Source organism: Cyrtonyx montezumae, unplaced genomic scaffold (assembly GCF_038088225.1).
Source record: "Cyrtonyx montezumae isolate F1298 unplaced genomic scaffold, pur_monq_1.0 scaffold_7, whole genome shotgun sequence".
Lineage (NCBI taxonomy): Eukaryota > Metazoa > Chordata > Aves > Galliformes > Odontophoridae > Cyrtonyx > Cyrtonyx montezumae.
In genome coordinates this window covers 26,865,290-26,882,606 of record NW_027072078.1, presented here as the reverse complement: position 1 = coordinate 26,882,606, position 17,317 = coordinate 26,865,290, and the positions used below count along the sequence as shown (strand labels likewise).

Below are 17,317 nucleotides of genomic sequence, written 5' to 3'. Positions count from 1 at the left end.
CTGCTTTGTGCTTTCACGTTTTTTTCACCCTCGGCTGCCTATGTTGCTAGACCTTCAGGTCTCAGAATGGAAACAGCTATAGCATGTGATATTTGAATTTATTTTAGATAGAACTGGGTTGCTTTAATCTCTCTTCTGCTTCTTGCAAATAAAAAAAAACCACAACTATGGGAAAGAAACAGACTAACAAAACCTGTCCACAATCCTGACTGCAATTCAGAGATGTTTGTCGGCCTCCAGCTCATTGATTTCAGATGGGAAAGGAGACAAAAAATGGTGATGGGCTCAGAACAGAGTTCCAGAGCTTATACCTCTGTTTGGTGCACATAGAAGAGCAAGTTGCACTCCAACCCACAGACACTACAGCATGACTCACATTCACAAAATGATCATTATGGATCTAATTCTGCATTCCTTCTATATCCTTATAAACTATTGTTATTCTTAATTATTAAGTTCATTCACTGCTATCAGATTCTCTGCTCACGCCACTATGTTAAAAGTTGCTCCAGTTTTCTGTTTAGGATGATGTCAGTGACAAGCTTTTGTTGGAGAATCAGATCTTTAGTAATCTGATATTCTAAAACTAAACTGAATGACCACTGTGAAGCATTCCTTTGATAAATAAATCTGGATTTAGGGAAGCATCCATCTTCGTCAAAATCCTTCCTCCCTCAAGAGGGCAAAGGCTAAGTGCATATGGTGATCTAATGTAAGATGTGATTTTATTCGGTTTGAATTTCATATAATCAAATAAAGACCTATATTTTTCCTTGTTTTCTATTGTTCTAATTCAAAACAGGCTTACCAGGAACCACAGTTACAGAAATTAAAGGCAGAATATCCCTCTGAGGTCGTGTAGCCACTTGCTTTATTGGTACAGGGCTGTTTTCTACTGTACACTAGAATGGATACTGTAGACTTCTTTTCAAAACCACCCTGATTAATGAGGTTTCCATCAAATGTAGCACACTGGTATTTCCTTAAACATGGCAAATGATCTAAATCTTCTTTTATTATAACTCTACCCCAGTTCTTCTTGCACTGCCCTTCCTAAACTCTGAGTTCTTCAAGTACATATTTTCCTTGGGTAAACACTTAAGACCATCTCTACCTTTAAATGAGTGAATATTAATCATGTGTATTTAGACAGTTTACCAAACAAGTGTCTCAGTTAAGTTTATGAATGCAAACATGTACAAGTCTGTGTCCAGATATCAACACATTTACAATTTCAACATTACTTCTTTTTCACAGAACTGCAGACTAACTGCCAATGCACATGGAGAACCAGACCACCTAGAAAGCCACCTACACTTCCACACACCAGCACAGCATAGAAACTCCAAATCTCCATCCTTGCAGCTGTTGCAAAATCCTTCTGCTTTTTATATCATGTTGTGGGATCAAGGCAATTTGACACTGCTTTAAATGATTTTTCTTCAAACGTTTTCTGGCTGAGCACCTGCACCTGCTGATCCATCTTTACTTTCTGCATCGATATTTGAAGCTTAGCTCCTATCAGGAACAATTACAGATCTGGGAGAAGTGAAGTTTGCTTCCATTTTAGATGGCTAGGAGGCCAGATCTAATACCACATTGATGCTAATTACTACTTTTCTCCTCCAGTAGTTCAGTTCTTTCAAGAGATTATCTAAACATAAGGGATTTTTCAGCATGAATGGGAAAGAACCCGTTCCCAGAAAGCAACCAAGTAAATATCACACACCATTCTCACTAACCAACATCAAGAATCAGATATTTTTCCTTGTATTATTACTTTTTATTTATGATTTTCCCTGAGAGTACACATACAAACTGAGATGAACTACTTGAATTCAAAATAATGATATCAACCCATTACATCAAATGCTGAAACATAGATAGGAGGTCTAAAAACTACATTACACCTTTAAATAAATAAGATTAGAATTAAGAGCTGGAAATATATCAGCCACAAGAATTCTTCTGTGTCCTACTACATATTAAGGGCTTACGTTAGATTAAAAAAAATTGTTGCTTATGGTATATTTTAATCACATTAACTATTCATCCTAATCAGGCGTGCAGTCACACATCAGGTATAGAAAGTTATTACCACAATCACACTAATGCATTCCGATGTGATCTCAACTATTACTCAATGAAATGCAAGTGAAGCACATAGCAAAATAGCATTTTAAATGCCACTGAATATCACACATCATATCCAGTCTTAGTAAGCGTGCAAAGCCAACGGTTATACCTCTCTTTGGCACTTAATATAAAAAGGTTGTTTATTTGATATGAAAGCTCATTTTGTGCTGATAGAGGCATGAAAAGGAAATACAACAGATAGGTATGAAAATACCAGCAATATCCTTAGGAATATTTTTCTCCTTTCCTGCCAACCTACTGATCTTCTGGAAGAACCATATCTGAACTGCATATTAAAGTAAGATGATGAAATACTCCCTTTGCTGTTTCAATATTTTATAGATTGAAGGAAGAGGAACAAGGGAACAAGGGAAGATATCTGACATCTATGATTATTGGCCAGATTTTGCCTTAGCATTTGATCCTTGGTTATATCCAGAGAAAAAAGCTTGATCCCTTTGAGATCATTCCTGCACAGGCACAGGTTCGTGGAAGTGTGGAACCACAGAACAGCAGAACAATGAAGGCAATGTAACAAACATGATACTGAAAACTTGTTCTGGGGTCGGACATGAAAACAATCTGGTTTTAAGGACAAAATCCAATAATATCTGATATTATTTAGCATTATGCAGCATCGTGAGGGTACCTGGAGAACAGTATTATCACTGTGAAATGACTTAATAATTGAGTAATTAGGGGAGCAGATGAATGAGAGCTGCTGAAGTGACCACAAAATAACAGAGGCTTTGAGGCAGGCTCAACAGGGGTGAGGAAAACATTTTCTTCTGCAGGGATGAAAAGAAAGCTGAGGAAGACAAACTGTCAGTAGCAAAATGTGGTGTTTTGAAAGCTATTCTGCTGATAAACACCATCAGTAAGCCCAAATGGTCCATAGCAAAGCCCCATTACTTCTGTATGATACCAGTTAAAAGGGAAGGAGAGCAGAGAAAAGACACACGTGGCACTCAGAGGTGAGCAGCGAGCTGAGAGGGTGCAGGATTGTCTTCCATACCAGCAGCTCAGCTCGTGACTTTTCTGAGCCCTGCAGACACGAGTGCAATCACGACAGCTTAATCAAGTCCTGCCTGTCTTCTGAGTTGAAATAACTTCAGGCATTCTAGGTTTAATATCGTGTTCACAATTTGGAGATTTCAAAGAAACAGTGACGACAGTATTAAATGGCTTAAGACTGTCAGCAGCACTGGGAAAAGTCAGCACCAAATACAACTGGCAGCGCTGCTGTCATGAAAACAGAGGCAGAAATAAAGCTTAGAGGGGACATGAATTCAGTAAACTGCCTGGCTTTTTTCTATCACCTTGGTTTTATGAAACCTGCTTTAAATAAGACACCAAGGCATTTCCTCCCCCAGAGCCAGTGCCCATGTTTCAGCTGTGCCTCTCTTTCCACTGATGTAGAGATCAGTTGTAACCCATCTTTCCTGAAGCACACCTTGGGCAAGGTGGGGCTGTTTATAGAGCACAGTGATGTTTAACATGAGAAAAATCAGCAAAACTTGAATTCTTGAATTCTCCAGAGCTTTCTGCTTACAAGTTCCTAAAGAACCAAATATGGAGACCAGGCAGGCTGGACACAGCACGGTCTTGTACAAGCATCACCTAACAACTCTAATTTTTCTTTTACCACTTTCATCTGTTAATAAGTGACAAACATATTACTACATGCAACAGAAGCTGTTGCAAAAAGGTGCAGGTATTCATCACAGGACCTGAAGCTTTGCAGCAAACTCAATTTTTCCATAAGTTAAAGGTTACTCCTGCAAAGCAAATTGATATTTCTGAAGAACACGGACAAGAAAAACATGCAGAAGGATGTGCCACAGCCTTTCTGCTGCATCCCTGCACTGCAACTGCCTCAGGAGGGATGCAGAGATCTAATGAAAGATTTGCTGCTGCTTCCTTATAATACAGGTTAACTCCTTACAGGCTGCACTGCTTGGGTGGGAGAGGGGTGGAGGTTGATCTCAGGGAGGGCAATGCACCCCATGATTTTGCTGAGCTGATGCCATTGTTATGGTTTTATGATTTTTGTTGTATTATTGATATTATTCCATATTCCATATAATAATTCCATAATTATGCCATACTCCAGCACTGCCTACATTCTCCCTAGACCCAGAAAGAAGTAAGGAGTCCATTGGAGCTACCCTGGGTCTGTTCTGCTTGCACAGGCAAATCTGGCTTGTAGCAAAGATGCTTTTAACATTTGGTCTTTTGACCCGTAGGAAACCTCACACTTTCGGTACGCTGCCTTCTGGAGACAGAACATGATGAGAAGAAAATGTCAGCACCTCTGTTTTGTTGACAATTTGGACATTTCCATTTGGCAGGAGGGGAAAGCTCCCCACAAACAGGTCTGGTAACACAGCACCTGCCCATCACTCAGATAACCTCCATCTCCCTTCCCTGCTCTGTGGGCCTCAGCTGATTTGATGGCAAATGCCCCTCTACTATCTACAAGAACAAGGCAGCCTTCCCAGTTTCAATCACCACTGAGGGAACTTTCAAATTCATGTTCCAGCTCAGTGTCCTTAGGAGTGGGTCAGAGAGACAGTCCCTCTGGATTCAGAATCTCATGTCAACATTAATTCAGCTCTCCATCATGGTTTACACATCTGAGTTTGTTTCAAGTGAGTAGAAACCATTCTCTGAATCTTAGTAGATTTATAAACCCTTTTTCACCACTGTTATTTCCATGATGCAGATTGTCTGTACAGCTCACCCATCAAATTAGTTCCACAGAGGTGATACGAGAGCAAAACAGACACAGGGCGTTGTCTTCCCTAAAACTTTCAAAGATTAAAATCTTTCACTACCTCGGACATACATTCATACACTTTAGAATAGCTTCAGACAGGGACTAACATTTTTCATGCTGATTAGAGAGAATTCATAGGGGGTGAATTTCAAAAATGTGTTCTACTGCATGAAATTCAATTCTGGTTATCTATAATCAGAACAGAGATTTAGAAGTACAACATTTCTGATTTCTGACTCTTATTTACAGGCCACACACGATTTGAGCTAAATATATTTTAATAATGACTTACAACGAGAGATTTGGTGCAGAACTGTATCCCCACCAGAAATCTCAATGCTATAAAACTGTATTGATTTCTGGTATGTAGCAGATCTCCAGGAACTGCAGTAATATGAAATACTGCCTCTACAATCAACATCTGCCAATTTATTTTTACTATTAAAAATTCGGCCAAATCCTGAAATCTTTCTAGTATATTCTTTATTTAATGTTTCCAAACCATTCCCTCTCCCCATCCAATCCCCCTTCCTCTAAAAATCAAGCCCCCAGATGATGAGATGGGCCATGATATGAGACAAAAATAAAGAGCAGAGAGTTATCTTTTGATCTCTCTTTTCCTGCTCTCCTGGAGCCCCAGTATTGTACCAGATCCCAAGGAGCAGGACTTGGGCACCCACTCCCACCCTGAATGCCAAGCAGGGCCATGCAGAAGCTCACCCCTCCCCTCATCATTCCTAGTCCTGCATAATCTCCTTATTTCATGTCCGTGTCCTAGCACACAAATCAGATTCTGCTCTGTGCTCTGATATGCCATCTCTTGTCCCACATTTACATGCTGCTGTAGGAAAACTAAATTTGCAGTAGTTAAATGACCCAGTGACCCAGTTATCAGCCACAGAGGGGTATGCACACACCACTGAGCTGGCTGACACTTCTGCACTGGCACGACTGCGCAGCCCAGGCTGTGCTGGGGGATTCCTCCTCTCCTGATGGCAGTAATGGCATCACAGAATCATTTGAGTGAAAAGAGACCCTTAAAGGCCACCTGTTCCAACCCCCTGCAATAAACAGAGACACCTACAGCTACATCAGGTGCTCAGAGCCCCATCCAGCCTGACCTTGGATATCTCCAAGGGACAGGGCATCTACCACTTGTTCCTGTGCTTCACTAAAATTGTAAGAAATGAAACTGTACAAAACCTCTCTCCCCTCATACCATCTATTTCTAAGTCAATACAATGTGCACTGCACTCTACTTTGGTGTGTGGGCATTGACAGACCCCAATTCTGGTCCCGGCCATGGGAAAAACAAACATCAAAAAGCTCTCAGGTTGACACATGTAACATGATGGCTGTGCTTTCAGTTTCCTGGTAGGAATGAGTCATAAACACCCTTTCATACCGTACAGAGCTAATATCACACTGGGGGAGGCAAAAGCAGGCTCTGTTCTCTCTTCTCTGCTTAGCTCCAAATTGCACTCATGTCACGGGGAGTTACTGATGCTGCTTGGAAAAAACAATCTTGATGCACTGAACAAAACACTCTAATAACGCAGGCTGCTTGCTAATAGAGCGTGCACTCATTGTTCTGTAGCACATACTGGTTTCTACTGTGTCAGCTGCATGCTAATGCAGGCAACCATGCCAGGCAGACACGTGCACACATCCACTGACAGGTCAGGAACACCTCCCGTCTCTGTTCCTCTGGCTTTTCACAAATTCTGCAATTTCTCTCTCCCAGCCGAGATCCATTTGAAATGCAGTGACATGACAAGTTTGATTCTGCTTGCTTTTCTCATGTCAATCTCAGAGTTTTCCTCCCTCCCTCAGTAAAGGCTGAGGCACAAGAAGAACCTGGGTTTTTGTATGTGGCTGTGCTCTGAAGCAGACCCTAAACAAAGAAGCCCAAGTGCCTCAAAACGTGTGTCGTTTTCATAGTTACAAAAACCAGTGCTTTCTTGGGGCTTGGCTACACAAAGCCAGACCTCACAGACTGCAGTTAAGGAGGGGAATATTATTAACTTAATTACATGCACTGAACCAACAGGTGAATTATTTCTATATGCATTAGGATTTTTGTCTCTATTCACACACGTTATTCTTAAGGCTTCTGTAAACCCACCAATGTCACCTTACTCATATACAGGAGAAACCTAGATCTTTACTTTATTGCAGGGCAACAAATTATAAAAATAGTTTTATATGCAATAACATGTTGGTAATATACTGAGATAAAACATTTGGAATGGTCCCATAATGCAACTGTTGTTTTTAGACAACCTGAATACTTGATATGAGGAATATGAAGACATTAAGGATTTAGTAAGTACACTAGGTGATACAAGCCCATTAGTACTGCCAAATTCTTTTGTAAGCATGACTCTAAAGGATTTGTAACTTTGGGGAGTTGTACAACAATCTCCTTTTAGCAAGAAAGGCACGGTAGGGGGCAGCCCAGCTGATGCTTGTTGATAAATTAACAGGTTGCCCATGGAGGAGGTAGAGTTATCATTTCAAGAAGCATGTAGATGTGGTGCATAGTGACATGGTTTAGGGGGCAGTTTCTCTGAAACTTGCAATGTGACATTGCTCTAAATCCTGTGATCCGTCAGTCCTGGTTAGTCTCTGTCCAGAATATTTGCACGGTGATAATGAACACCTACCACTTGGTCTTAATAATTACTTTGCTTTGTTACTGAATTCAAATCTCTTTAATATTGACTTAACCTAAATGAAATTTCCATTACCAAATACCTGCAAAGCATTGTACTTGTGGTGAGCTGCAGCTGCTGTGGCTAATGCCATGCTGTTCTCCCTAAGATGCAGCTGGCTGGCCCACGGGGTCTCACCTTAAATCCCCACCACTACTAATGGCTACAAGAAATGGATATGAGAGTTCTAGTCTGCCTTCACTACAAATGAGACTTGGACATCGCTGCAATTAATCTTCCTGAATCAATAGGTAGAGTTCGATAGCCCACTGGCCTGCCAATAAGAAGAACGCATGGAAAAATTGTCAGAGTGGATCCAGAGCCTTCAGGTGACACTGCTTTTCACCAGCATACACAGTTCAGTCAGATCAGCAGTGGTTTCTTAAGTGTGTGCACTTCAAAGAAATTTCCTGTACTAGATAGCTGCTGTTTCAGCTGTTAGCTTATTCAGTTGAGGCATCGGTAAAATACTGAAAGTATCTTTAGTTTTTATGTTGTATAATGCATCGGTGTTCATTTCTTCCATTGTTACCTGAACAAATTCCAGAACTCTTCAGGAAATTTTGGCTTCCTCTTCTGATTCTAAATGATATGAATTCAAAACCTCAGAACTCCCCCACACAACTGAAATTTAATTTTATAGAGCCTCTAGAACTAAAAAAGATATGTTTTTCAAACAGCTTCATTGTTCTGCCAGTCTGCTATGGGAACAGCAGTTTGCCTTTATAGGCAAACGAAAAGTATGTATTTTCAAGATACAAGATACAAGAATAAACCTACCCAAATAAATCAGCCATAGGAAGTTCGCTCCTGGCATCTGTCAATAACAGATTGTTACCAGTCCTTGAGATTTTGCAGATAGTTTAAGGAAAAGATCCACTTGTCGGGTGATTTTGGAAGAGAAGAAATAAGTAAGGAAATCATCTCTAGCTTGAGGAGCAATACACTGCAATGCAAAATCAGAGCCACGCCATACAAAGCACAGCTCTCAAGCGATTGCCAGGAAGATCTCCGTGCCACTACAGCATTCTCTAAAAACAGTTCCCCCTTATTACTAGACTGTGAAGTGCCAGCAGTCACCCATTCAATTGCACTATCCCAGTCCTGAGTCACCAGAACCCACTAGGCTTCATGCAAGTTATGCTATTGCTTCCATGTTGAACTATCTGGCTCTAAGTATGCTGTTAGAAGTTCTGAGATCCATACATGCCCACCCACATGACCCCCCCACCCCAGACAACCCGTATAGTGGTCCAATTGCTGCCTATGGCTGCCAGCCACAAGGCATAGCAAGTTCTGGAGCCACAAGTTCAGCGCTGCCGCTCCATGGCACGTACTGCGTCGTCATCTGCTGCCAGTGGGCACTTTTTTCTCTTTGTGCAGAAATGAATACATTTGCATAAATGGAGCGAACAGGAAACCACACATTATTGCTTCAGAACTTGCTAATGACTGTGCAAACGATGAAAAAGATATATACGGGGCTGTCTTTTTGTTGCCTGTCTCAGTGTTTTGCTTTTTAGCATAACATCTGGCACTATCGAAACCACAGTTATACTGCTAACTTCAAACACAGTTCTTACTAAAATTCACTGCTTTCTCCCTGTCTCAGCCTAATATTTGATCTACATTTTATTTTGGTTGCCCAAATCGAAGGGAAAAATCCAGCATGTCTGGTGAGGCATTCCACCCAACAACCAGGTAGGTCACAATATTTATAATAATAATTAAAAAAAAGATAATAATAATAAAAAAACCCACTCTGGGACAATGCTCCCTAAGTGCTCATTATCAGCCTGAGCTCCTAATTTATGCCTAGCTGGTTTACATTAGTACTGAACTTCATGCCAAACTTCAGAACAATGACATCCAACAGAGCTGGAATTTGTAAGGGAAAGCACTAGGTTTTTATCCTGAAGGCCAAACAAGTAGCTGTTTGCAATTCAGCATTGGCCCAACTATTCCATTACCTCACCTGGTTTTAAAGCAGTTCAAGAAAAATTATGTTCAGCTGTGAGATCACAGAATATCTTTTTTTTTTTTTTTTATTCCTGCAATGAATATTCTCACTGAATCCACTGGATATTTCACGTGACAAATAATATAAACATACTTATTCAACATGGTTATATGTAAGAGTCTTTTTATCTCCAAGAGCTTTTAGAAAGCTCTGAATTGACAGCATCTTATGAACAGTTAAATGGAGAAAGGGGAGACTCGAGATGGGGACACCAGAGCACAAATTGCTTCTCAGATGAAGAATATTCCTCATTTTCTCTGTAGGTGCTTGAGGCTGGGCTGGATGGGGCTTTGGGCAACCTGATCTGTTGGGTGGCCATTCTGTGATCCTATGATTTCGATTTCCAGTAGAGGATACAGACCATTGGCATTCAAAGTCTCTTCTGAAAATCTTCCCTTATAGGAAATACATTTATCTCCTCAAGAAGAATTGAAGAAAGAGACGATTCTTAAAGGAACTATACATAGTTACATGAGATCCACTTCGATGGTTCAAAGCCTGTATTCAGGTGTTTAATCATCATCCAAAGGTTCTCTTGGAGGAAGGCAGGCACAGCTATCCAAGAACAGGAATGTACCTAAACTGAAGCTGTTTCAGCTGTGAGGCCAGAGCCAAGAGCTGCTTCTGGTTGCACAGATAAGCTCCATGCACTTTGATGTTCAGCCCAGCCTTCAGTCTACTTTCTCAGCGTTTCATAATGAGGGACAGCTCCATATATTTTGAACTGAGGTTGTTCAGAACATGTACTATGTCACACAACGGAGTTGCAGAATTTACCTTGTAAACATCAGTACCTTTGGTTACACGTGAAAAATAAATCAACTACTGCATGCAACATGCAGACGGGTACTAAATACAAAACCCCACAGGCGGAGCCGAAGGCTTTTACGATGCACAGCGAGTGCCATCTGCAGGCTGCAGCACGTAGTGATGGGCCTCCTCCCGCAGGAGTACACGATGAACTGCCCTATTAAAAAGCTGCTAAATGCAAAAGGACCACAGAACCCCTTGCTGAGAACCGTTCACTTCCCAAAGTGCTCAGCACTGAAGTAGAGCATGGGAATAACAGGAGCAGTTTCCCCATTGGCTTTCCACGTTCTCTGCCTGCAAAAACACTGTGATGCTCTCAGTAAGCAGAGATGAAGCCCCTGTAACCTCTGGCTGTTAGGAGTGTCAGGAGGGAGAACGATCTGCAGCCCCTCTTTCACGTACACAGAAGAGGAGAAGGGTTTTCCATCATACACAGCTCGAATCAATAGTGCTAAAGTGTTGAGAGTTTGGGGGTGCACCCCAATAATACAATTTTCCCACTGTAAAGCACGCTGATTTTCAGAAACAAAGCGCTGAATAAGGAAAAGCTTGAGAAGCTAAAATGAAGTTATCTTTGGATTTACAGCCATAACTGGACAAACTATGTCTGTTTGATTTGCACAAAGCAATCCCAGACAATCTGTAATTGCAGGAGGAAGAGTGTTTATTTGGTTGCTATCTTGATACCTTCCTCATCAGCAATGTCCAGCTGTTCAGTTTCCCTGTGCAGGAGTCACACTGCCCATGGCTGGTGTGTCTGGGGTACAGCCCGAGAACAGCATCAGCACTGGCAGAGAAGCACTCACAGGTATATATACGAGACACAAACCTCTCTCCCAGAAGCTCCAGCTTCCTAATACAAGTGGAAACCTTTGCCATCTGTGCCTTCCACGTAGAACAAACAGAGTAAAGAATTTGCCAGTGTGTTGTCTAAGCAGCAGTTCTGACAGAAAGGGACCCCACATTATGTTTCCTATTGCCCACTCTGAAATCACTGACATTTTCCAAGCGCAGCTCTGTGCCGCAAGGTGATCTATTTGGGCCATGCCTGATTGGATCATTACATCCAGATTTATAAATCTGTGAAGATTCTAATCAGACACAGAGGGAATACATTCCACCTCTCCATCTAGTGCCTTGACAGGTCAGTCAATCAGCGCATTTCTCAGCACAGCAATCCCAGATACACTTCTCCTCTTTGCATGTAGCATTCAAAAACATGAACTTCTTGCCCGTGGTTGCAAATCTCATGAAAACTCATGAAAATTGCTTCTAGTCTGACCTTTGCAAATGTCTTCCTCAAACAGCAGGAGATAAGAGCAAATACATCAGAGCCAAAAGGTAGATGTTGGAGAATAAATTTGTACTGTACGACAGACTGGGTTGTTTCTTTTTTTCAGAGAAGTGCCAGAAGCAAGAACACTTGTACTGTCAGTCTCACCAGGTATGTCAGCATTACACTTTTTAAAAAACCACCTGTTCCTGTTCTCATTATCAATACAAGGCAGTAATTAATATGTAGATGAGGGGAATGGGTATACTCTTCAGTGTTTTGTTTGAGGATGTGTGCTCTGTTACTTGGCTCTGTCACAAATAAATGATGCCAGTTACCTACCTCGGCTAGGGCAAAGGTATTTGCTACCTCAAGGAGAAAAAAAAAGTAAAATTGTACTGAAGTTATAGTGAACTAATTACAGAGCAGCTCTAAGGAGTTAAGCATTAGGAGGGAGGGAATTAGGAAGAGTAAAAATTGGTCACAGTCAGAGTGGGGAGGAGATTTATTCCCCAACCACAAAATCAACCTCCCTAGAGGCTTCTGCAGGAGAAGACCAGGTGTGATAAATTTATGACCTTCCCTCTTACCCTTGCTATTATTCTTTTGAAAGCAAAGACTATTATTTTCTCAAGTCCTTGACCTGGGATAAAGCCTGACATTCCTTTCACTTCCCCCGTGCTCATGTCCCCAGGTCCATTCGCCAGCATCACATTCCAGTGTCACAGTGCAGACAGGCTTCATGAATTAGCAACGGCATTCTGGTGGTGAGAATGCATGGGAGGAAGGGCCCAGGAACTATTTCAGTCAAAGCTGGGAAAGGTAGCCAAGCTAGACTTCTGTCAGTTATTTTTAATTAGCAAGTATCATAGATTTCATACTCAGAGCACAGAACAGTTTACAATTGTTCAAGCAGAGCAACAATGCTTTGTAAAAGCGAGATGATCACAGAAGTGGAGAAATCAAATTCAGAGGGACCTAAAAGGGAATCTGTACTCACATAATTTTTCTCCCTCTCCATCTTCCTCCCAAACACCCACCTCCATTGGAACCCATGGCTTCACATGCAATGAACTGAAATTGTATGTCCTTTACTCCACTCAGAATTTGGTTATATGAAGTGAATGGAAATATATCCAAAGTTATTAACAGGTAAACTGTCTGAGATATTTTATGAGCATGATTAACAGGAGGGATCACAAAACTTCCAGGTGGAGTAATTCCTTTCTGCCTTACCCTAGTACCTATACAGAGATGTATCTCTAAATAACATCAACTAGTGGAGCAAACCCTTACTCAGCTGCTTCTCATCGCAGCTTACATATACAGCTTGCTCTCATTGTCAAGACCACTTTATCTTCTGTCTTTCCTCACCTGTTCTACATTTGTTTCCTATATCTCCAGGGAGATACTACTCAAGAAAGAGGAAAAAAAATAAAAGCAAACTGATCCAGTAATGTGAGAAAGAACTATAGCTGTGATGCTAATACATCATAGACTGAAATTCACAGCACATTAATACCACAAGGGATCAGCTAAGATCACCTAATTTCAGTTCCTGCATATTACTAGTCCTTCATTTTCATTCAGTTGCCCTTAGCATTGGAACTAATAATGGCTATCTAATTCACATCCTCTGGAAAGGCACCTAGTATTTTTTCAGAATGAAACTTCTCACTAACTCACATTTTTTGGATGGCCCCTTTAAGACCGTGTTTTGCAACCTCCAAAGGAACGCACATATTAATAAATGTGAAAAAAGCAGTCCTAGAAATTTCAAATCTATTGTCAGGAGTCTGAAAGACACAGGAGGCCCCAGAACATTTTAAAGATCTGCCAATGTAGAACTGCTGCTTTCAGACTGTATGATTTGTCAATGGTATGTAAAGACATCTCATGGCAGCTGAAAGGTATGCCAGCCAATGAACGTGAGTATTCCATTGATAGTTGAACATCTAATTAAAAGAAAGATGTTGGCAAACTGAATGGCTTCAAAGAAGTAGTTAACAAAGGAGTGTTTAATAAGAACATATTAGCAGATTTAAATATGGTTAACTTGGCTAAGGGGCACTTAAGGGAGGTACGCTAACCCTCAACAGATTATTCAGGGCTGTTATTTCATCTCCTTCGTTGGCATTTACCTCCTTAAGGGAGATAAACAAGACATAGGGGATATACACAGTGGTTTTATATATATGTATGTATGTATAAATTGAACGTAGGGAGAGGAAAAATAATAATAATCTTGCCAGTAGCTGCTGTCAGGCAGTGAAATACCTTCCCTTAGAGTGCAGTGAAAGAGCTATGTCTCTGTTGCTGGAACATCTAAAACTAAACTAGGCCAACACATGGGAAAGTTACTGCAGAAAAACAAAACTAAAGTCTAATAAATTTTTGTCTTACGCCATAGTGAACAATGTAAGCAGAAACCTGCCTGAGTGCACCAGGAAGGCAAAGCATTTATCCTATGTAAAGCAGAGCTTATCAATCAGAGTTTTATCTGAAATATCCAATACAGAGGTACCCTCACTGGAGACCAATTTCTCGTAGATGTTGCTTCAGCCTAAGATAAAAAGTGTAATGTGATCTGACAGGGAGTGCTGAGAATGGATAATGTCTGGTCATAAGCCAAGCAAAAAAAAAAAAAAGAAGAAAAAAGTAAAAAGAAAAAAGAAAGAAGAAAAAAGGAAGAAACTAAAAAAAGAAAAAGAAATTAATTAGCCCCTGGAAGAAATTATCAAGGTCTCCCTTTCATTTAATTCTGTGCATAAAAACTGGATGTATGTTTAAAGTTCAGCTACAAGCATGATTCAAGAAGGAGTTATGGGCTTTAGGGAAGGAATTTTGCCTCCATGCCAAAATATAATAATAACTGTAACATAATAATCCTGTACTACTAATAATAACTACCTGTAATGATTGCCCTTCTAATTCTGAAGCAAATAAAAAAACCTCCTACACGATGCACTGTACTTGCACAGACCCACTGTGGTGATTTTCCAACACTAACTCCTGCTGCTACCAACCACGCTCTCACAGTGCGCATGCAAACCTTCAGAGCTGTGACACGGGATCCAGGTCAGCTCCAGATGTTTGAAAACAGCAGCACAAATTTACGAAGCTCCCAAAATATTGGTTGATTTTTTGTTTGTTTGTTTCTTTCTGAATGTATTTCAGACTCTTACCTGTGCTACCTCTTCAAAGTCATCGTGTCTTTTCTGCAGCGCGCGTGCTCTGTGCAGCGACTTCCCCACTCCTGTGTGTTTACTCAGGAAGGCTTCCCCATGATTTTCAATCCAGTCTAGTACCTGCCAAAAGAGAAGAACATCCAATTACCTGCCCTGTCTCAGCAGCACAGAGCAACCCTTGGGATGAGGATGAGGCAAATGCAGAGACATTGCCTTATGTTTGCTGGGGGCAAGCAGACAGAGATCTGTCAGTGTCCCTTATGACCAAGCAGAAGATAAATTTTCATAGATGTTGCTAGATTATTGGATCCTTGCTATTAAATTTGTTTTGAAGTGTAGTTCAGCTATTTGAGCCAGACAGGCATTAAATATTTACTTTCCCATAAATGAATTTTGGGGAATGGAAGTCAGAAATCTGAAATCTTCTATGGAAAGCTAACTCTTCTTAAAAGCTCTTTGGTAACCTGAAAAACAGTGGTGGCTGATTTCACATAAATAGCAGATTCCAACAGTTTGAATGAGTCTAAAAGCACGATGAAGGGACCAATTGAAATTGATTCTGATTTCAGGGGAAAATATCAAAGTAATCAGAAAGAAAAGGTTAAGAATCCTTCACTGCAGGCCATAACACACAGACAGAATGAACCTTTACCAGGTTTTCAGCTCAAAGTGTAACCGAACCTTATGGAAAAGTGGCGAACCTGATATACCAAGAGTTAAAGATTTTCTCTTAAAATAGATCAACTGTATGAGTGTCATCCATTTGGAGCTCCTTCTCACAATGACACTAGCACAATTCTGTTATTATAGCCATCAACATTCAGATTAAATCTGTTCAGGGTCTGCTACAAGCTGCAAAACCTCAAAAATTGAGCTTGGTGCTATTGTCTTGGGGAACTACAAAACGAGATCTCTACACTTACTCTTTCTCTTTTCAATATACAGAGAGTAACAAGAGCTGAAAGAGCTTTCCTGCAATATGTTCTTGACTAGAAATGTGTATGTTACTTATAATAACAGTAATTACTGGAGGTTAGCCTTCCAGCATTTGTGTTGCTAAAAGTCTGCAAATAATTCCATTAACATCTTCTTTCCTCTTAATTTATCTATTAAAAAAGGAACTGGATCAAAACTCAATTTTGAAGAAAAGTCTTCTAATGAGGGCTCATTTTCTAAATATGACTTTAAAAATTGCAAATGGGTTTAATTTAAATGTTACTTGATATGAAGCAAGTTTGCAGTATGTATGCTTTCCATTCATTAATATTTACTAGCCTCAATTCTACATTGATTCTGCTGTAATTCTACAGCAAATTATTATAAAAAGCTTTTCACACTCATAGAATTTAAATACCGATCATACAACAGTTAAATGTTCATCCCATCCAGTGTTACATCATGTTGTTTTAGTCACTGTGAGATGACTGTTGACATAGATTGCTGCTTTTATGTTGTTGTTCCAGTACATACTGCAATTCAAAACAAGATATACAACATGTGATGTTCACTTCAAACAAAGATGAAAACAAAAGCAATGAATCTAGACCAGAGTTCTGCTCCAAATATGGGTGCTCTACAGAAAACAAACAATCAGAAGTGCTAGTGCATTAATCCACAGAAAATAAACCTCTGTCCCAGCTCTCATCCAGGAACAGACTGTCTCGTGTTGCATTAGGGCATTTATCTCTTGCTACCTGATACAGAAGGGCACCATCTGGTGATGCACCAAATACTTCCTGTAACATGAAGGCTGCCCTCTGAAGGCTTCTGTGCAAGTATTGATTAGGTTTGCAAATCATTTAGCTTATGAGATTAGATACAAGATACTCATTTGAGGTGATAAAATCACACATCTATTTCATAAATCAACGCTAGGTGAGAAGACAACATAAAAATCTATGAATTGTCTACTAATGACACTGCCTGTAACAGGCTGCTTGATCACATTCTTCCTTTGTAGTTCCTGTAAGTGCCCTGTGTCAGATTTCCCAGCCTCTACCTGCTCTTAAAAAATTCTGATTCAAATTGCTCCATAAACTTTACCTCTGCCACAATTCCCACAAGAAAGCAAACCATGCCTTCTTAAAGAATAAATTGCTTAACAGTATTTTCTGTGGCTCTGAAACCAACAATAGCATATTTGATCACCCCAGTCTTCGGTGCATGATAGCCCTAACAAACCAGTCCTCAGCATTAAAGCATTCACTGCCTATTAAGCTCACAACAACTTGCAAACATGGGGGAACATTACATCTATGCTTCCATCATAAGAGACACATAAAGTTTGCATTAAATTAACTGTTGAGACACAGAATAACAGGCAAAGCAACAGCAAGAACATAAATCAGGTACAAGAATAAGACAGGTACAGCAGCCCTTACTTCCCAGTAAAAACAA

General features: G+C 40.4%; 1 protein-coding gene across 1 annotated transcript in view; it reads right to left on the bottom strand.

Annotated features, from left to right (window-relative positions):
* The window catches only part of KALRN (kalirin RhoGEF kinase), a 425,990-nt gene that overhangs the window by 162,240 nt on the left and 246,433 nt on the right, over positions 1-17,317 (bottom strand). Inside the window, exon 10 of the mRNA XM_065750707.1 lies at positions 14,918-15,040. Within this exon, the coding sequence (XP_065606779.1) occupies positions 14,918-15,040 (123 nt within the window). The remainder of the gene's footprint in view (positions 1-14,917; positions 15,041-17,317) is intronic.